Source organism: Felis catus, chromosome D2 (assembly GCF_018350175.1).
Source record: "Felis catus isolate Fca126 chromosome D2, F.catus_Fca126_mat1.0, whole genome shotgun sequence".
NCBI classification, from domain to species: Eukaryota; Metazoa; Chordata; class Mammalia; order Carnivora; family Felidae; genus Felis; species Felis catus.
Window position 1 is genome coordinate 35,734,300 of NC_058378.1, and position 21,109 is coordinate 35,755,408.

The 21,109-nt window shown below is 45.9% G+C and overlaps 1 protein-coding gene and 1 long non-coding RNA gene across 10 annotated transcripts in view; one reads left to right on the forward strand and one right to left on the reverse strand.

Annotated features, from left to right (window-relative positions):
- The first annotated feature begins 900 nt into the window (after positions 1 to 900).
- LRMDA (leucine rich melanocyte differentiation associated) overlaps positions 901 to 21,109 on the forward strand; it is a 1,041,237-nt gene continuing 1,021,028 nt past the window's right edge. Inside the window, exons 1-2 of one of the 9 annotated variants that reach the window (XM_045041006.1) lie at positions 901 to 1,244; positions 12,962 to 13,085. Coding sequence is in view for 6 of the 9 variants with exons in the window: in XM_045041005.1 (XP_044896940.1) it covers positions 16,580 to 16,885 (306 nt within the window). In the remaining 3 variants the exon portion in view is untranslated. Of the gene's footprint in view, positions 1,245 to 12,961; positions 13,086 to 16,239; positions 16,886 to 21,109 lie in introns of those variants that run through there. The other 8 variants (XM_045041007.1, XM_045041005.1, XM_045041004.1 and 5 more) reach the window with 8 other exon arrangements.
- On the reverse strand, positions 10,922 to 16,745 carry LOC111557087. Its single transcript, XR_006587491.1, has 3 exons — positions 16,662 to 16,745; positions 15,734 to 15,946; positions 10,922 to 11,423 (listed from the first exon to the last, which is right to left on the reverse strand). It is a non-coding gene; the product is annotated as an uncharacterized LOC111557087 (long non-coding RNA).

The window sequence follows — 21,109 nt, forward strand, 5'->3', positions numbered from 1 at the left end:
GCCTCCCTTTCCGAGGCCCGGATCCGAGCCAAAGACACTTTTTCCACGAAGAAAATTTTAAAAAATTAATAAAAGAATTTAACAAACGCAAATAGTAACAACCAAACACGTTTCGTGTTCTTTGCATTTGCATTGATTTTATTGATTTTCATTCTGCAAACCTCACAATTGTATGCGCCCGGGAGGAGCGACTGTCAGACCCCAGTCGCCGCAGGGAGTGGGTGGGGGGATAACCCTCCGGAGCTGCAGCCCGGACCCAACCAGCTCACCTCCTTCCAGGCACAACAGAGCCTGCGCAAGACGCGGGGACACAAACGAGCCGGCTCTCAAGGTCTGGGGGCTTCAGTCCCGCCCCCTCTGCTTCCCCAGTGCAATGTAGCGCTCCTGGGGTCCGCGTCTGCCCACCCGGAGCCCCACTGTCAATACAATCGCTTTGGAAAAAAGCTGGGCACGTGCCATCAGCCTCTCCCTGGCCCGTGCATTCAGGGAGGCACCCACACCTGCGTCCTCAGTAGCCGAGTCTTTACCTGTGCGGTTCCCCGCGGCGCCTGCGGCCGCGCTGGTAACAGAGGAATGGAAAGGAGGACGGGGGACTGGGAGGGACAGAGAGCACTGCCCGAGACAGCCAGATACGCAGACCCGGGTCCTCTTCTTCGGACCTGGCGTTGGGACTCTGGCCGAACTCCCTCTAGGAGCCGAATTGCACCGGGGAGAGCGGGCCGGGTGACCAGCTAGGGGAACCGGCCTCTGGAGGGAGGGGCGGGCCCGGCGGCACTTCCGCTGGGGGCGGGGCCGAGGGCTGCGGCGCCAGCCCCGCCCCTCCCCTGGGCCGACCCGCCCCCAGCCCGTCAGGCTCCGCCCCCGCCGGCTGGGCTGCTGAATCTCAGGCCCCCGCCCAGGGCCTAGCGCACAACCCGGGACTCGTGGGACGGCGGTGGCGGCTCCTCTTCCTCACCTGGATGTTCTATGTTAGGATTTTTTAAATCACGTGAACACAAGCACACTAACAACCTCGGCCCAAACTCGCATGTAAGATTTTGTCAAACTTTGGTCTCTTGGTAGTCCTGAGACTTTCCTGGCCCAGCGACTCTCAAGCATTTTCTGGAATCCGACCAGCCCTACCCTGGAAGACAGTAGTGTCCTTCAGGACGAACAAGAACAAAAGTTAACACTTACCGAGTGTTCGCTTTGTGCCAGATACTAAGAACTGTGTATGAATAGTGTCCTCACAGCAAGTCTCTGAGGTAAGTACCACGAATACCCCATTTCACAGATAAAGTAATTGAGGTAGGGAGAGAAGAAATCCGTCTCGCCTCGCTCCCATTTTATCTATACTCTTTTCCCTTCTTTTCTTCAGATCCTCAGTATCCCAATCCATCACTCCGGGGAAATCTTGCTGGGCTTTTACTTACCTGTGGAGGGAGTGTCCATGGGTGGGTTAACCACATCTACCTGCAGCTGAGGCCTTGCTGAGACGGTCCTGCACAGAGATGGGGGAAAAGTACAAATGAGATGGGCTCAACTCAGCCCCCAGCAGCTCCCAGCCTGATGGGGAAACCACACCAGTGAGCATCCTTCCTTTTTTCCCTGTAGTGCCTGCCAAAGCCAGAGTGATCTTTTTAAAAAGTGTTTGTCTTCTGCTCAAAAGCCCCAGGTTGTCATCGTTCTTAGGATCAAATTGAGCCCGTGGCCCCCGGGTCTCTGAGGCTTGACTTGCCTCAGCTTGCTTTTCTGCCTTTCTGTGTCTCCTTCTCGCTCTCAGCCTGAGTTCCTGCTATCAACGATTGCCTGCTGGTTACTCAAATGTGCCATGCTACACCCTCCCTCGGGACTTTGCTAATGCTTTCCCTTCTATCTGGAATGACCTCTGTCCTTCTCTTCACCTGGCTCACTACTCTTTTTCATGTCTCAGCTTTCACACCACTTCCCTGCACCCTCCCACTTGGTACTGAGTTAGGGCTCCTGTAACCCTCTCTCAGAGCACTTACCACACTGGGGATTTCCTGTTGAGAGGCTGTCTCCTTCACTGGATGGTAACTCCAAGGGGGCAGGGATGGGGCTATTCCTTCAAGGAATGAATGAAGAAAAGAGCATTTGTATGTACCATCAACTGTGCTGAATGGATGAACAATCACTTTTGGGGCTCACTGCACCTTGGGGGGGGCACCAATAAGTATTCTCCATAGTCTCAGATGTTTTCAGTTTAATAAGGAGGATAAAAACTCATGAAAAAATTATTATTTTGAACCTATATGTGGTAAATATCAGATAAGTCAATGCTCGAGGAGATTGGAAAAGAGAAATACCTATGTTTTTCCAGCCATTTATTCAGATTTTCAGAGTGCAAGATGTGTTAGTTGATACATGGAAATGGAAAACACCGTCCACCCACCCATGACCACTCCTCCCATCATTCAGACATATGTGTCTCAAGGCTGTAGTCAGGGCTCCCTTTTCTCTTTCTCACTTCACATATTATTGCTATCACAGTTCAGTACTTTATTAGGTCCTGACTGAACTACTGCTACCAGAACCTTCTAACTGTTCATCTCAGCCTCTCTTGCCTCTAATCCATTATATGTACTCTTGCTAGGTTAATTTTCTTGATCGCATCATTCCCTTGCCCCCAAATCTTCAATGGCTCCCCATTGTCTACATGAAACACTTGACTCTTGATAATGTAGTTCTAAACTCCTTTCAAAAGGCTTTAAGTTACGTCCCAAAATTATAAAAAAACATGTTCACCAACCAGCAAAGCACTCAGAGATATTTAAAGACAAACTTTATGATCTCTCCATCTCCTCTCCCACCCAGTCTCCTGAGATATCCAGTGTTAACAGCTGAAATGTAACTTCTGTCCCTTTCTCCACACCCACCATGCTCATATAAACTATGCTCATATATATGGGACTATTATGGGTTTAAAAAAAATTTTTTTAACGTCTATTCAATCTTGAGAGACAGAGTGTGAGCAGGGGAGGGGCAGAATCCAAAGCAGGCTCCAGGCTCTGAGCTGTCAGCACAGAGCCCAATGTGGGGCTCGAATTCATGAGCTGTGAGATCAAGACCTGAGCCAAAGTTAGACACTCAACCAGCTGAGCTACCCAGGTGTGAGGTTATTATGTTATTGCTTGTTTATACAAACAGTGAATATATGAGAGTTATCTGTTGCTCGTTCTTTCTTGCTAACAAATGGGTCTATAGATATAAAGGTAATTTATTTTTAGCTCCATAGCGTTCTGTAGAATGAAGATATCCGCTTATTCAACCATTTCCCTGTTGATGGTCATAAAGGTTATCAGTTTTATTTTCCACTAACAAAATTTCTTGAGTCTATATCCTTGCAGTCAGTGATTTTATTTCCATGGGATAAATTACAAAAGTGCAGCTGCCTATACACCAGTCAAATCTAATTTCTTTGTTCTTGCCACATGCCCTGTGTTTTCCCACTCCTTGTGTTACCTTTCCATGGAATCCCTTGTCCCCTATGCTGTGCATCCAACTTCCAATCCTGCAATGCCCAAATCTGATACTGGAATTTAGATATGCAGTTCAATATCCACCTTCCTTCTTTTTTTCCTAAGCTTACCGTTGTAACAGTGTTCCGGGCCCAAGCAGTGTTTTGTGATTGGTGTAGACCAGTCATGACAATCCTAGTTTCATCTCTTCCAATTCTTGTAGCTGGGGAAGGCCATATGACCCAGTTTTGCAAATGAGACACGAGTAGAAGTATGGAGGTGGCAAACCAGGAGGGAAAACCTTGGGAAACACTTTTGTTTTCCTGATCAAAGGAGACGATGCAGATATTTTTACACTTCCCCTTCCCCTCTTTCTCTTTTTTAAACATTTTTTTAATGTTTATTTTATTTATTTTTGAGAGAGAGAGAGCGAGCATCATGAGCAGGGAAGGGGCAGAGAGAGGGGGAGACACAGAATCTGAAGCAGGCTCCAGGCTCTGAGCTGTCGGCACAGAACCCAATGTGGGGCTCAAACCCACGAACTGTGAGATCGTGACCTGAGCTGAAGTTGGATGCTTAACTGACTGAGCCACCCAGGTGCCCGGAATGATTGTATTTTAGAATAGCCAAGAGTCACTTGGAGTTAAATCTGGTCATATCTTTAACCCTCAGTGTCACTATAAACTATTGCATAGTGGATATGTTATGTTTGTTTGTTTGCTTGTTTACCTTTTTTTGCCTGTCTGTCATCTGAATCCCCTTCCTGTTTGTTGTAATGCTGGGCCTGCTTCCAGCTACAAAAGCTGGAGGGACCACATTCTCCCTCTTCTACCATTCAGCTCAGGGCTCAGCTGAGCCCAGGGCTTACCTTCATTTGAGCAGATCATAGCACTTTAGCACGTGGTGGGCTCTGGGATCCAAGTGCTTGGTTCCAAAGAACAGTACTGCCGCATTTCCTAGATGTGCGGCTTGGGACAAGGTTTGAGTTTCCTCCTGTGCAAAGTGGATGCAATAATGGTACCTACCTCTTAGGTCAGTGGGTAAATTAAATGAGACAATGCATGTGCCTGGCACATAGAAAGTGCTCAAAGAGATGATGATGATTATCCCCCTGTGTTCTTTCTTACCTCTGAATCCTTGCAGTGCTCTTGGTGCCATTCGTCTGACACTTAATTATCTACTAATTGATGATATCTTTCATTAGCTATTTAAATTTATATTGTTGAACTTTGTGTGTGTGTGTGTGTGTGTGTGTGTGTGTGTGTGTGTTCAAGTTCTCAAGTAGAGTTTAAGATCCTTTAGGCCTAACCAGATGCTTTCTTTATATGCCTAACTCAGACTAGCAGAGGGCTAAGTTAAAGTAGGCATGAATGAACACTTATTAAAATGAGTAATAAAACATCCAGTGCCAAAGAAATCCATGATTTCTTTTAATCCTGACAACAATCCCATAAGGCATGTAGTGTTATTCCCATATTGCAGATGAGGAAACTGAGGCTAATCGAGAGGAAGTCACTTGCCCACATTCCAAAGGTTAGTGCTCTTTCCTGCCTCACAATAGCCTCCTTCAGCTTTTGGAAATTCTGGCAATGCCTCCCTCGTACGCTCGAATTCCCAAACTCACCTTCTCTTCTAGCCCCTTTCAGCATCCCTGCCAGCTCTAGCATTCTTTCCATGTGTCCATGGGGAGAGATGTTGGAGATACATCATTAATGAAAAAATCTGGTTATGAGAGAGTAAGGACATGCACACACCCACAGTTAATGCACATCACCTAGAATGCAGGCTGCCAGAATGTCTGTGTAATCGACCATATCTTAGGGAATGGGATCTATCTTAGGGAATGGGATCGCGGGTGATGGTAACTTTCTTCTTGTTCACCTGTAGTTTCTACTGCAAACATTTGTTGCCTTTATAAACAGGGGAAAGACAATACAACTTTTGTTTGCTTGCTTGTTTAATGGAGACAATGATGCAGTGCCTCCAGAACTCTCCTTGTTTTCATGCTCCTCCCAGTTCCCTTTTACTGAAACATGCTCCCAATCAAAGCAACTACTTTTCTCTCCCTCCTCTGAGCCAGGTGGGCAGAGGCCCATTCCTGGCACTTATTAGTCACAGGTTTGAAATGCAGGGGAGGGTTGGGGTGGGAGAAATGATTGGTGTGGGGTGGGAATTTGGGGATTCTTTTATCCTCTGCATCTCAAAGGCTGACAGGCTCTTGAGGGGTGGAAATGACTGGTAATTAGTGAACCTTCTCTGCTGCACACACTAAAGACACACTTCACAGTCTCTGTGACCTCTGCAGCCCGGTGAGGCTTTGTTATGTAGATGCTCTTAATTGGGTGAGTCACTTACTGCAAACAGCTTCAGGAGAGAGCACTGTGGGCTGTTTCAGGGAGGCTTCTTACCAGGGGTTCTAAACTCAGAAATTGGGGGGCTTGACAGCAGGGGCCTCTAAGTAACTCCACTCCAACCCATTAGAAGTGAGAAGTGATCCCATGGCTTGGAGTCAGCATGGTGAGCTTAAACTATGGCCTTCATCTTCTTCCGCCCTTTCTCCCTCTCTTCTTCAGTTTCTAGATCACTTATTCTGGGCAAAGCTGAGAATATTTTGAGATATAAACTGGGTTCTCTATATTCAAGGAGTTGAACTCATAGTTAGGACAGATAAAAATGTACATAACAACACCATATAGCAGGAGTCAATGCCAGGCACCTGCAAGAGGCTTTACTATGATCTTTCAGACTCTGGAGCAGGCACTGAGGGCTGGTGCATTGGAGAAAGTTTGTCAACAAGGGTGAGCAGGATTTGGAAGGAGCTATGGGGAGAGGGATTCCCAGGATGAGGAGACTTTATGAACGAAGGTGTCGCCAGGTCACTGTCACACCCAAAGTCATGGCTTCTAGCACACTGAATTTGGCTCAGATGTCAGATGCACTGAGTGCAGTGAGAGAATGACTCAGCAGGTCTTCAACAGTGCCGCACTTACATTGTCACATGCTGCTGTTGGTCCTAGAGTATCTTATCAGCTGCTTCCTCTATAGGAGCACACAGTGCATATGGACTTTTTAATTGCATCAAGCCCCCCACCCCCACAATGTAGTATTTTGGTGAATGGTAGCTCTTTGCAGTCTCTCCTTTCAGGCCCTTTCCACCCTTCATGGGCGGGGGAAGGGTTGGGTGTACTTCCACAGCCTGTGAGGACATTTTCCTGACCCTACTCTCTTCTCCAAATCTGTTTTCCTACAACTGTCCTGCTGACTGCCCTACAAAGCAAATGTAACCACTTTATTCCCATTGTGCTCAAAGCGAGGCCTATATAGGTCTTTAGGTCCCTTCTGCCCTCCACCCTGTCTGTTTTGCTCTCTTCCTGTCTTCAGTGTTGCCAATGACTTCCCTGCTGTTAAATCCAGTGGTTAATGCTTTGTCCTTTATTTACTTGATCTTAAGTAGTACTGGACACATTGATCACTCTTTATTCCTTTTATTCCTTAACATTTTATTTATAACATTTTTCAAACTTAAGAAAAAAAAATTAAAGAACAAGATAATGCCCATTTCCTTTCATCTGGATTCATCAGCTGATAACAGGTTACCACATTGGCATGCTCTCTGTCTGTCTCTCCCTTACACACGCACATTTTTTTCTGAACCATTTGTAGGCTGTAGGCAACTTGTTTACCCCTAATTTCTTCAGCTTGCATCTTCTAAAGAAAAGAACATTCTCTTATGAAACCACAGAACAATTAGCACACCTAAGAAAAATAATGTAATATCATCAGTAATATCAAATGGTCCAAATGTAAACATTCCTGACTCTCCCTAAAATGTCTTTTTAGCTGTTTTTCTTTTTCCTAGTTTCAATATCCAATGAAAGATCATGTATTGCTCTTGGTTGTAATGTTTCTTTCGTCCATTTTTATCTAGAACACTCCTCCCTGTTCCCCACCCCCACCCCCATGACATTGACATTTTGGTCAGTCTAGCTCAGTTGTGTTGAAGAATGTTTCACTTTCTGGATTTGTCTGTTTCCTCCTGAGTAGATTCTGGTTAAACATTTTGGCAAGAATAGCATGTAAGTAGTGTATACTTCAGAGGCCCATATTGTCAGATTGTCTCACTCTTGGAGATACTAAGTTTGGGCTCCTGGGTAGAGTTGTGACCACCAGATCTCTCTACTGCAAAGGTACAGTTTCCCCTTTGTAATTTATAGGTAATCTGTGAATTCCTCTTTACCCAATGCTTTCAACGTTCCCTGATGGTCCTTGGCTCAATTGTCATTATTATGTTGGAACCCCATCTTTATCAATTTTTTTCTTGCCTTCCAGAGTCTGACTTGCTTTTGGTTCTTCCTTACCTTTGCAGCCGCTCATTCTCCGTCTCTGTGGTTCCTCCCCTTCCCCTTGACCTCTCACTGTCAGTGCTCTAGGACCCAGTCTTCACATCTTTTTCATCCTGTCTCATGGCTTTAAATGCCATCTAAAAACTGAGGAGTTCCAAATTTCTAACTCTATCTATATCTGCTTCCTTAACTCTACATTCATATACTGACTGCCTCCTTGACCTCTCCACTTGCATGGTCTCAAAGTCATCTCAAACTTCTTAGGTCCAAAAGTGATCCCTTGATCCCCACATCCCCTAACTTGCTCATCCATTTCAGTGTGACAGCTTTATCCTTCCAGTTGCTCAGGTCAAAACCTTGGAGTTACTGTTGTCTCCTGTGTTTCTCATGCTCTCCATGTCCAATCTATCAGAAAATTCTGTTGATATCATCTTCAAAATATATTTAGGCACTGTTCACCATCTCCAGGAGTCCTATAGTAGTCTGTTGTCTGCTCTCCCTGCTTCTGCCATTCCTTCTCCACGGTCCATTCTTAGCACAGCAGCCAGAGCAGTTTTTACAAAATGTGGGTCCCTTGTTCAAGGCCCCCCAGGTCACTTGGAGTACAAGCCCCAGTCTTAGTCTCAGTCTCTCATGCCCTAGATGATGTGCTTCCCCTCTCCTTGCCCCTGCCTCCTGATTCCACTTGCATTGCTCTTCTTCTTATTCACTCCTCTCTCCACTTTAGCCACACTGATATCCTTGCTTTTTCCCAAGCCTGCCAGGCACTTTCTTTCCTCAGGGCCTTTGCACTTGCTGTTCTGGCTGCCTGGAACATTTCCCCCCTAGATGTGCACCTGGCTTTTCCTTGCTTCCTGCAGGTCTTGGCTGAAATATCACTTACTTAGTGGGGCTTTCCCTGATCACCCTGTCTGCCCCCTGGGAGTCCTTTTCCCTTTTCTATGCTCTATTGTTTTCCACAGCAGTGATCACCTGCTGGCGTAATTGGTATTTACTTGCTTATTATCTCTCCCCCTACTGAAAGTAAGCTTCACAAGGGTAGAACTTTGTTTTCTTTATGGCTCTGTCCCCAGAGTTTAGGTGAGTGTCAAGTATACAGTAGGCACTCACTATATATTTAATAAATTTAAAAAAAAATTTTTAATGTTTATTTTTGACACACACACACACACACACACACACACAGAATATGAGTGGGGGAAGGGCAGAGAGGGAGACACAGAATCCGAAGCAGGCTCCAGGCTCTGTGCTGACAGCCCAGAGCCTGACTCAGGGCTCGAACCCATGATCCGAGTGATCATGGCCTGAGCCGAAGTTGGACACCCAATCGACTGAGCCACCCACATGCCCCTCAATACATATTTTTTTAAAAGAGAAGAAGCATCTTATTTTATTTCAAAAATATTATTTATTCTTTCATTCATTTATTTATAGAGAGAGTGTGGGAGGGGCAGAGAGAGAGAGAGAGAGAGAGAGAATCCCAATCAGGCTTTGCATTGTCAGCGTATAGCCCAACGCGGGGCTCAGACTCTCAAACTGTGAGATCATAACCTGAGCTGAAATCAAGAGACGCTTAACCAACTGAGTCACCCAGGTTCCCCCCTTCCCAATATATATTTTTTGAATAAATGAATTGAATGAATTTCTAGTACCTTAGCATAAGCTATAAACCCTCTGCGTTCTAAGTAGGTACTGACGGTCTAAAATTTCTGCATTCTCTACTGGCCACTGGTAGCTATTGCAGTAGATGGGAGACCTGGGTGTGTCCCAGATTGGGGTTCAGAGGTCCGACTATAGCAATGAGATGGGATCCATGAATCCAGCATTGGTGTGTCTTGTGTGTATGCAGTTAAACATACAGTTATGTGTTTTTGTGTTTGTGAGAGTCTGTGCCAGTGAGGTCATGTATAAAGGTCAGTGATCCTTCTGTGTTTTCTTCCCCAAGAAAACCCACAGACACTTGATAGGGCTGTAGAACCTCTGTGTGCCCATGAATGCCTCTGCTTTTAGCTGCAGTATCTCAAGGCTTCAGCCCACCTGTGTTTTGGAGGAATTAAAAGTCTGGTGCAGGTACACCTGGATACCCATCTTTCTGGCTGGGGTGACACTGGGAAGCTTGAGCTCAAGTTCACCATTCAAGCACAAGCAAGGTGACAACACAGCAATGTGAGATTAACAGAACACTCTATAGCTTTTGCATTTGCTTCTCCATCTGCCTGCAAGATCCTTCTCCTGAGTCTTCTCATGGTTGGCTCCATCTTATTACTCAGACTTCAGCCCAAATGTTGCTCCTTAGAGAAGACTTCCCAGAACACTCCATAGCTGTCTGGGGCTGTGCAGTTTGGGACCACAAAACTATTATGAGAGGGGCTAAAGTCAGGCTTGTGCTCTGCTCATCAAGAATTTCACAGGAGAAACGCTCCGAAAAGCCCGCAGAGACCTTGGATATTGTATCCAAATTAGTACCCCCTCCCCCACCTCACATTGTCTGCTTTTATCTTCATAGCATGTGTCACTGCTATCGGAAATTATGCGTTTCTCATACTTGAAATTATATTATCTATTTACTTATTACCTGTGTCCTCCCACCAGAATATAAGCCTCGGAGGAATAAGGATCGTATCTGTCTTGTTCCTTATTGTCTGTGCCTGACACCTAGTAGGTGTCAAGAAATATTTAGTAATGAGCACATACTCTTTATTTTGGGGACGTGTCCATACTTACTTGTGTATCTTTTATTTTAGTAGTAAATTTCTCCTTAGATCAGTTAGTTCACATGTAGGGAAACTGAGGACCTCAGGAGTGAAAGGCTTCAGCCATGGGCACCCAGCTAATGGTAGCAGAGCTAGGTCTCTCGAATCCAGGGCACTGGCCATTACAAGATTTGCCCAGCACTTCATCTGACCCTCAGCCTCCTGGTACTGGTGGTTTCAGGTGCAGCTGACACTTGCTTTACCCCTGGCTCAGAGCTGCAGACAGACCTGGGGCTCCTTTTGGAGAAGTAGGAAGAGACTCTGAATTAATACTGGTAAATCATGCCAGAACCCTCTTGTGTGCATTATTATTATTGCCCCCCATATATTCTAAAATAATCCCTGTAAATAATTATAAAAATAAATCTCAGTGACAAATTTTGTATTTTATTTTATTTCCAGGAACACATTTATTCATCATAATCTCTTCAGGGGTAGGACAAATTGGAGCACTGGGTAGTGAATACAATTTGCAAATAGGCAATATAAGTAGAGAGAAAATTAATATGTATTCCTCAGCACTCTAAAAGGAGAGGAAGAGCATTAATAGCCATTTCCTTGAAGATATAACTTTGAAAATGTTATTTCTGATCCATCAGTGTGGGGCTCCATATGAGGAAAACGGTTACGACGTGACAAGAAGTGATTAGATGTGAAATGGCATCTTTCTGGCTCTCTTCCCCATTCTCTTCACCATCTTCTTACTGGGATGTAGGAGGAGTCCTGTTTTATTTTCTTCAGAAGACCAGAGTTTTGGCCCAGGGTCAGCTGCTCATTTGCTGGGTGACCTTGGGCAAGTCCCTTCCATGCTTCAGGCCTCAGTTTCCTCAATCAGTAGTTGGAGTAAATGATTTCTAAAGCAGCCAAGTCTGGATGGATGATCACAATACAAATTACCTAGGGGTACTTGAGGAAATATGCATGCTAGGGTAGCATCTATGGGATTAGAATCTCATTTGCTGAGTCCTATACTTTTTAATTGAGGTGGGGGCAGGGGGTGTTCCTCAACCTCCAAATGGCAGAACCTCTCCAAGCCAAGTTGGGATTCTGGAAAAGCACTTGGGGCTTAGACACTGCTTTCCTCTCCCCCACTGGACAGTACAAAGTTGAGCAGGTTCTTCTGGTCAATGTTCCTTTTCCTTCTCAAAAGTCCACTATGAGCTCCTGTCCCCAAGTCAGAGATAACTTCCCTCTGGGCCCAGCCAAGGACTTGGAGCATCCAGTAATTCCAGGCAAATGGGGAAATAAGATTTGTTTTTCATTGTTTTTTTCAGATTTGTGAAAATAATGCAAAAAGATTAGCTGGTAGCAATTCCAGTTATAAATTCTCTTTTCCTGACCCTTCCATCCAATGTCCTTCCTTGTTTTTAATTACAAAGGCAGGGTATGCATGTTGCAAAAATCACAGAAGATATACAGTGAAAAGCAGAAGCCCCTTTCCTATTCACCTTCCTCAAACCTACTCCCTTCCCCACCCCCTGCTAATGTTTGCATTTTAGTTTTAGGTTTTTTTTTTTTTTTTTTTTATTTTGAGAGAGACAGAGACAGTGTGAGCAGGGGAGGGGCAGAGAGAGAGAGAGAGAGAGAGAGAGAGAGAGAGAATCTCAAGTAGGCTCTGCTCTCAGCACAGAGCCCAAGGCAAGCCTTGAACCCACGAACCATGAGATCATGACCTGAGCCGAAGTCAAGAGTTGGCAGCTTAACCACTGAGCCACCCAGGCTCCCCTAATGTTTGCACTTTAATAGAGACAACCACCAAATCTTTTAAGATCCTAAGAGAAGGGATCTCAGAAGCACTGAGAATTAATGGTAATGATAATTGTAATAGTATACGGTAATAATAAACTAACATTTATGCAAGGAATAATCATGCCAAACATTATGATTGCATTTAATATATATATATATATATATTTTAAAATGTAATTTGTTCTAGTTGGGAGATCAGGGAGGTGTTTTGGAACCTAGATCATCCTTAATCTCTCACATACCTGCAAATACTGCAGATAAGGCCCTGAAACCTTTCTTCTTTCTTAAACTCCCTCCTTCAGACCACAAGGAGGCTGCTTCAGCAACAAAGAGCATTCTGTATGCAGACATCCAGATTTTTTTTTTTAATTGAAATCTGAATGTGGTAAGTCTGAACTAGGGGCTGGGGCATGATTAATTACAGCAATCATCTTAACCTGCCCAGGTGTTGGGCCTGAAAGAAATGAGGCCAGGCTGAATAGAAATTTGACTAAGGATAGGTAGGAATGCTAATAAAACTTTGTTAACTGTCCTCTCAGCTGATGATGCACAGAGTTGGGAGGATTTAAGGAATCAGTTTCTGTTTCACTGGTTGTGGTCGACCTCAGAATCAACTCCCTTGATTGCAAATAAACAGGATTTTCCTTTTTGTCTGCAGGAATGCAATGGAGGAAGAACTCTAGGGGAAAGGGCCTTTTCTGCCAGAGAATAATAATAACAAAGATGACAGTAGGAATAAAATATTGCCCTCTTCATCAAGGGTGATAAGGAAATGTCTAGTGGTAAGTAAGTGTTGAATCTTCTCACTCCCCATATGCAAGTGTTAAAGCTCCAGAATTCACAGGCTCGCCATTAGCAGCCCAGGTCTGATTTGAAGTTTCTGTTCTGTAGTCCTCATGAGTACAGCATACAAATTGGGCTACATGTCTGAATTTTGGGTTCAGAAAATAGGATCACAATTTCAGGGCTTCTTGTTGAAATAGTACTGCAAATGTCACAGCACAAATCTTTCCTGAAGTGTATTGTATGTCTTAGCCATGTATACACCCAGTGCCTTGCACAGTGCCTGGTCCTTGGAAGCTGGGGCAGAGGAGTTGTGGGATAAAATGGGGTGAGGCAGGGGACCCCTGCAACTTACTCTCAATTGGCTATTTGGAATGGGGGCAGGGAATTGGAGAAGAATCTGGATGACTGCATTAGCCTTCCCTCCCCCTCAGTACTTCTGGGGCTGAGGCAGAAAGAGTTGTGCTCAAGAAGAAGCCCCAACAAGATTTGTCTCTTCTGTTCACTTTGGTAAACTCCTTGTCTTCCGAAGGAATCATTTGTCTACCTCCTGGGCCAGCCTTATCTCAGTGTTCTTTTGTTTTCCCCCTTCCCAAAGGGAGGGCCATATTACCTGAAGAACTTTACCTTTGCTATTTCTTTCTCTCTTTTTTAAATGTTCATTTATTTTGAGAGAGAGTATGAGCCGGGGAAGGGCAGAGAGAGAGAGAGAAAATCCCAAGCAGGGTCCAGGCCATCAGTGCAGAGCCCATCTCAGGGCTCAAACTCATGAACTGTGAGATCGTGACCTGAGCTGAAACCAAGAGTTGGATACTCAACCCACTGAGCCATCCTACCTTTGCTATTTCTATTTAATTTTCCTTTTTGTTCAAGAAGGTGATGAGGAGGTATAAGGATGTCCTCCATCCTCCCCTTCCAATCTTCTTTGGTTCAAAGATCCAAATTCTTTTTCTCCTGCTCCTTTTCCCTCCTGTCCTTTTCTCTTCTCCCTTCCTCTTGTTCTTCTGTTCTGAAGATAACTTCCAAAGCTGAAGGGAGTAAGGAGAGGTGAATCCAGTTTCTTTTTAGAGGAGCCTCCCCCACTGCATTTAGCAAATTTCTACTCTGCTCAAGAACTTTCAGTAGGTCCGTATTGCCATCAACTTAGATTTCAGACATGAAGCCCACCTCAATCTGAGCTACCCTTATTTTTTGTGATTTCCCTAGTTATGTGGCCTCCTGGATGTATTCACCTGGTGGACACACGCTAGGTGTTCACAAGAGTGTGCGGGGAGGCATTCTAGACAGAACAATTAAAAGCCAGGCAGAGGATGGGAGAAGTGGAGGAGGAGGCAGAAGAGATAAGGCATGATGGAATTATAAAAGATCTTGGGGTGGCTCAGTTGGTTAAGTGTCCGACTCTTGATTTCGGCTCAGATCATGATCTCACATTTTGTGAATTTGAGCCCCCCATTGGGCTGTGTGCTGACAGTGCGGAGCCTGCTTGGGATTATCTCTCTCTCCCTCTTTCTCTGCCTCTCCCCTGCTAGCACTCTGTCTCTCTCTTTCAAAAAAACAAAACAAAACAAAAACAACCAAAAAACCAAAACAAAAAACAGTAAAATACAAACTTTAAAATATCTTGAGGGACATATTGGAGATTTGGGGCTGTATTATTAGTTGATGGGGAGCACTGAAAAATTTCAGGTAGGGTCAACTTGGGCTTTTAGAATGATCACCCTAGGGCTATGTAGAGGAAGGAAAGATAGTGAGGGAGGTCTGGAAAAGTAGAAAAGATCCCTGCCTACTTTGGCATCATTGGCAGGTAGTGTTTGCAGAGCAATCTATGTTCAGAAGACAAAGCTGTGTATGAGTGCAGGGGCATGGATGAGATGACCTCAAGCACCCTCCTTGTGGGTGGTATGTGTATGCATTCCAATTTCATCTTTGAGTAGGTTTAAGCCTGTTTCCACATGTCCTCTCCTGCCAGTCAGAGCCTTTCTAGGGAAGGTCAAGGTGAAAGGTGGGGAGGGCAGTAGGCCTGTCAGGGCCTGGGCCCACTTCCTCCTTTTTGAGCAGGGAAAGCAGACAAAAGTGGACAACAGACCAGAGAGGGTGTGTCCAGCAGAGGAGAGAGGAGCATGAGGAGCTGGTCTGGGGGGGCAGTAGATCTTGGAAGGTTCCTTTGATCCCCCTTATCTCTGGAGGGCAAGCTTTCTTTTTTGGCCTGAAGGACCTTTTGTTGCAGCATTTCCTGGAACCCCCCAAAGTAAACACAGCCAAGTCTCTGTTCTTACAGCTCCACTGTGCTATGTCGGCTTTTCCCAGCAGAGAGAGGGGCAGGCGGGTCAACACTCAGAGGTCAACACCATTCATTAGAATGCTGACAAGAAGGAAGGGCCCACATTACAATGTGTCGGCACCCAGCCCGAGAGACAATGATGATAGCCACAATATGCTTAACCATGATCATAATTATCATCAGCTGCACAAACGGGTTTCTAAGTGCTGTTTAGACTCATGGAACAATGAAAACAAAAACCCTGTGAATGCTCCCTCCACAGAGGTAGAAGCTACAATTATCAGTAGGTCTACTGAGTTGAGACCTGGAGCCTGGCATGCAGGACTTAGGCACCATTCACCAGGGAGAAGGGAAAACTATACTCACTGGTATGGAAGGAGCAGGGGAGAGAGGTTGGTTAAGGCTGGGCTGGCTCTTAGCTGCAGTGGAAGGCTGGTGATAATGTGACATGAAGTATCTGGTAATAGCTTTGTGCATCCTGGGGATGGAGGCAGCAAGGCAAAAACTCACACGGAGAAAATCTGGTTCCTTTCAATTGAGGACAGGCATGAGCTGCCCACCCAGCTTGATGGAAGAGGCCTGTTGAAGGAGGCAGTAATGACCACCTCTCATTTCCAGCTGAGGGGAAGGAGTGTGGGGGGGGGGGCGGGGATGGGGAGCGGCGGTGGAGGAATTTGACCGCAAGGGTGACTTGGAGCATCACAAATACTTTTTCCCTGTGGGGAGGGAGAGAATAAGAGAAACTTGGAAATTAGGGGACATCATTGATTCGTCTCCCCTAGGGTTTATTACTGTAAGCTGGGGTGCTTTTAGCTGAGCCAGCACTTTATTTATAGGGAAATTCAATTCCCCCTTCCTCCCACTACAAATGGAAACTCCGCCCATTAGGTGTCCTTCCAACCTCTCAACTTCCCCCTTCCCCTCGAAGTTGGGGAGGGGAGTTCGGGCCAAGAGGCCCCTTCTTCCCACAGTTGAGGACCGTTATGTAATCTGGATTGTGAAATACAGGAAAGGCCCGTACTCCATGCCCCGGGGCTAACTGCTCCGTGGGGGCCCCCCTCATGGGAAGCCCTCCCCCCAACAGCCGCCCCCCGACTAATGCAGTAGAGCTCTGGGCGTGGAGTTTTTGGGGATGCTATTCCTGTTTCCCTGGCCTCCCAGGGAGCTATGGGGTCCTAGGGCGCCCGGGGGCCGCGGGGAAGTCAAGGGGTCATGCCATTTCGTCTGAGCGCGCAGCGCTGGGCACCACCTGTTGCGGAGCGTGGCGGGGCGGGGTTGGGGGAACAAGGCTCACCTGTGCGAGGGCCAGGCCAAGGGCTAGTGCCCCGCGAGAAGCTGAACCCAGGTCCGGACACCCGCCCGCGCCTCGGGCTTCCGCCGGGTCAGCTGACTATTTATTGCGGAACTGCGCGCCGGGCTGTGCCGTTCGCTGCTGCCGCGCTCCGTGTTCTGTGCCTGCACTCAGCGCCGCGCGTTTGCCCGGTCGCCATGGCCGGGCTCGTGGTCAGTGGAACTCAAGTAAGTTCGCCAGGGACGAACCCTGCCCTCGCTTGGGGCAACGGGTTTGGGGAGGGAATGCTGGGGCATGGGGCCATCCGAGGTTAGAATAAGGCTCCTGGTCCAACCACAGGGGGTGCGTCTGTAGTTGGGGTCTCTTTCACGTGTCTAGGCCTGCCCTGGTTTGATGAGGACAGGTCCCATTTGGGGCTTGGCACACCTCCTGGCTGTGGGGGAAGCAAGGGAAGGTAGCCCAGGTCTCCTCCACCTCCTTCTGTCTCTAGTGCTCATTGCTGGGGCCAGCAGGGATGATTTCTCCATCAGTCAGAGAAGCTGGCAGTGCCCACAGCTGATGGTACTTTTTGGGGCTGATAAAAAGTGTTCATTTCTTTCATAATCAGAAGAAAATTACTTTGGCCAAAGAACACTTTAATGTAACCGTCTTCATACTAATGAAATTGTAAACTCTAAATTTCAGGTGTTTTTTGTTTTGTTTTTTGAATGCACCGGGGATGGTGAAAGTACCCAGGGACCACCAAAGACGTGGAAATCATAATGTATTCGTGCAGGCGCCAGGTTTGGGGGCTCCCTTCCAAACTGCCTCCGGATCCTAAACATAGACCCCTTATTCAAGGCAGGTAGAAGGCTAAAGTTCTCCAGTTTTATTTCAGCACCTGATTTCTTTTTTTAGTTCTATATTATATAGTTGGCATACCATGTTACATTAGTTTCAGGTGTACAACATAGTGATTCTACAATTCTGTACATTATACTTTGCTCACCACTAGTGTGGTTACCATCTGTCCCCATATGACCTTATTCCAGTATTATTAGCTATATTCCCTGTGCTGTACTTTTCATCCTTGTGACTTATTTTATAGTTGGCAGTTTGTATTTCTTAATCCCCTTCGCTTGTTTTTGCCTCTCCTCCTCCCCCTCTGGCAACAACCAGTTTTCTGTATTTGAGTCCAGTTTTGTTTTTTGTTTGTTTTTTAGATTCCACATGTAAGCGAAACCATTGTATTTGTCTTGCTCGGACTGACTTCGCTTAGCATAATACCCTGTAGGTCCATCCATGTTGTCACAAATGGCAAGATCTCATTCAGCACCTGACTTCCTGTACAGGTGACTGTGAGGAATGACAACATTCTTTTCAACTCTGGGTGACAGACACCTAGCCTCACTTGCTTTCAGCTCTGTAGTGAAGAAGCCTCAGGTGTTCTTAGTCATTGCTGGAGGGATGCTGGGCCCAGGTGCCTTTTACCTTCTGGAAAAGCCAGGTCTTTTTTAACCTCTGATTAAGCCAGCCCTCTTCCTACCTTTCCTTGCACACCCTAGAGAAATAGTTCTGAGGTTTTGAAGCTCTCCCCTTGGATTGCCTAAGGCAGGTAGTGTCAGGCACAGTTAGATTTTGAGATTACTTTGGGCAGATGTTTTCCTCTTCTCAGAGTTTGGAAGTGAGAAGGCCAGTGAGGTACCAGCCTGTGGGAAAGGTTGAAGGTGGCGGGTCTTATTTATCAGGGAAAAGGGGCTTTTGGGAGTTAACATGCCTGCCTAGAGGGAGGAGCTGGAGGAGAAGGCCTCTGCCCGAGAATATCTCCCCCCCCCCCCCCTGCCCCACTGTAGGTCTCTGCATTTCAGACCCAGCGTTCTTTGAGTATAGCTTCTTCCAGCTTCATGGAGGACTTGACAGTAGGGCTAAGAACTTTCCTGTGCCTCCTTCTCTCTTCCTTCGTTTCCCTGACTTGATTTCTTTTCCCCCCGTGCACCCCTTGCTTTTAGCCCACTCCAAACTGCTCAAAGGTAATCACTGTCCTGTGAGGCATTTTGGGCCCTAGGGTACTGTTCTAAACAGATGGAGCTGCCTGGTAAGGACCAGAGAAGGCAGGCTGGAAAAAATACTCCTGGGGTGTTAGTCCCCCTTGTCCTAAAACACCTAGGCCAGTGGATTTGAGTGGCAACCCTGGGGTTTAGGGTCTTAGCATTCTGCCCCTTCTAGTTGCTAATGACGGCCATAGCAAGATGTAGTTCCTGAAATGTGTGTCACATGGTACTTTTCAAAATTTGGTAGAGCCACCTTAAGGGGGGGGTGGGGAACCTTCCCATGAACTCACTGTTGATAGTTTCTATTGCAGTGTTGGTTAAATACACACACCTAAAACCAGATAGAACTTTTTCTAAGTTGATAGAGACCTATCCCCCAAATAGATGGTTTAAGTGCAAAGACATAAGAACACCATGACACCACTAAAACAATTAAATGAGATGGATGAAATGAGGTCTCCTCTGCTTTCAGCCCACTGTGGGCTCACTGCTGTTGCCCTGGGTTTTGGGAGTTGCACGGGCCTATAAATAGCCCTCCCTCCACTCCTCTCTGTGAAGTCTTTTGATTCAACACAATCTGACCTCATTTGGCCTTCTCTTGGTTTGAATGCCTCATTTATGTCAACATTAAGTCTTCAATTGTCTTTTTCCACTAGTTTAAGATGAAGTAGGGGCATCGATAAAATTGTATATACAAATGCAAACTTGGAATTTGGGCACACGATTTCAGTGCTCAAGAGACCAGGGAATAACCAATCCCTTTCTTAGGGATATTGTTCCGATTCAACTATTTATCAAGTGGCCACTAGGTGCTGAGGACAGTGCTGTGTACTTTAAATGTGTTATCTTCTCTCATTGCTATAAGTAAGTTGAGGATAATATGTGACTGTTCCATGAGGATTGACTAGGTAACAGGTGGTAGGCATCTAATAAATGTAAGCTCCATTATTCACACTTCTGGATGCGGTTAGTGTTAGACTAGTTTACAGAGGAGGAAACAAACTCCCTGGGATTGTGACCCATCCAGGATAACACAGCTAGTAAGTAGCGGCACAGGGTCTGTTTCCACTCTTGACAGTTGTCAGTACGGCAAATTTAAAATTGAGGATCTCCCACCCCTGACTGGGGTCAGGCATCATAAAATAAGTGTCTCTCAGTCTACTAAGAAACCTACCATCCACAGAAATGGCCAGACTGTCCTAACTGCAAGGAGAAACCTAGTCTCCTACAGTCTGGTAACTCCCGGTGGCTTCTGGTCGGAGGGCATGTATGTGTGGGGGATTTTGCACAGACCTCTTCCTTTGCCTCTCTGGTATTCCTCCTTGTAGGGTTCTTGGTATGTTTTCATGTCCCTGGTAATAGTGTCCCTTTATTACCATTTCATGTAGGGTGGAAGTCTTGGGATACAGGTGCTATAAGATAGGCAGATGAAAAGTACAAAACTTTGTTCTTCAATTGAGTCTAAATCAAAGTAATTGACTAAATGAAATGGCCCTTGGTCTGGATGTGCTCTTGCTTCTGTAGCATTGGGGTCTATTAATCTCCATTTCCCTTCTCTTCTTCAAGAAACAAACTATATTTGGTCTGGCTCTTCTGGCCTTGTTTCTTCCATTAGGTGGTCCGATGCTCCAAGAAGCTTCTTGACATCCTGAGACCCAAGGTCTTCAACTTGGGAGCACTTCTTAAACATGTTTGTCTTCTCATTGGGAGTGTTGGTTTCAGTGCCTGGCAGTGGCTGCTTGCTGCTTTAAGCCTTTTCCAGATGATTTGGACCCTTAAATGTGGTCAGCTTAACTCCCATCTCTAAATGCTCCAGTTTACTGTGTAGGGGTGGGGGGCAGTGGTGGTGGTGCTGGGTCCAAGCATGCAGATGGCTTATCAAGTTGGTTTTCATACTGCATTTTGGAGACTTGATCACTGTGGAACAAGTTGTGCTTTAGTTTTCCTGGGATGTCATGTGAGAAAACAAGCTGATGAAAGTCTTGTTAGGCATGTAAGTGGTGTGCATGCTTCATGGTGATAGCTCTCCTTGGTGTTGGTGTTGCCTCTGAAAGGGAATCCTATAGAAGAAAAAGGGGGAGCAAATATCCCCCTGTCTATGTTCTGACTCTGTTCTGGGGCTATCCTGAGGTAGTTTGCAACCTTTCAGCTAGGAAGTTGCGTTTTTGAAGCCCAAACCTGCTGATAGATGCACCACTAGCATTTGTTGATGAAGAAAATCCATACCTACACTTGGAGTTTTAAGAACTCCATGGCTCCCAAATTGGAAGTACCTATTCCTGGTGCAGGACTTCCTCCAGGCTTTATCATTAAGAAGCTATATAATACTGGGCATGGTGCTGAAGTCTCCCTTTCCTTGTAAAAAAACATGATGGGTTTTGAGAAACTGGGTCTCTACCATATTTAGTCCTTGATGAGTCT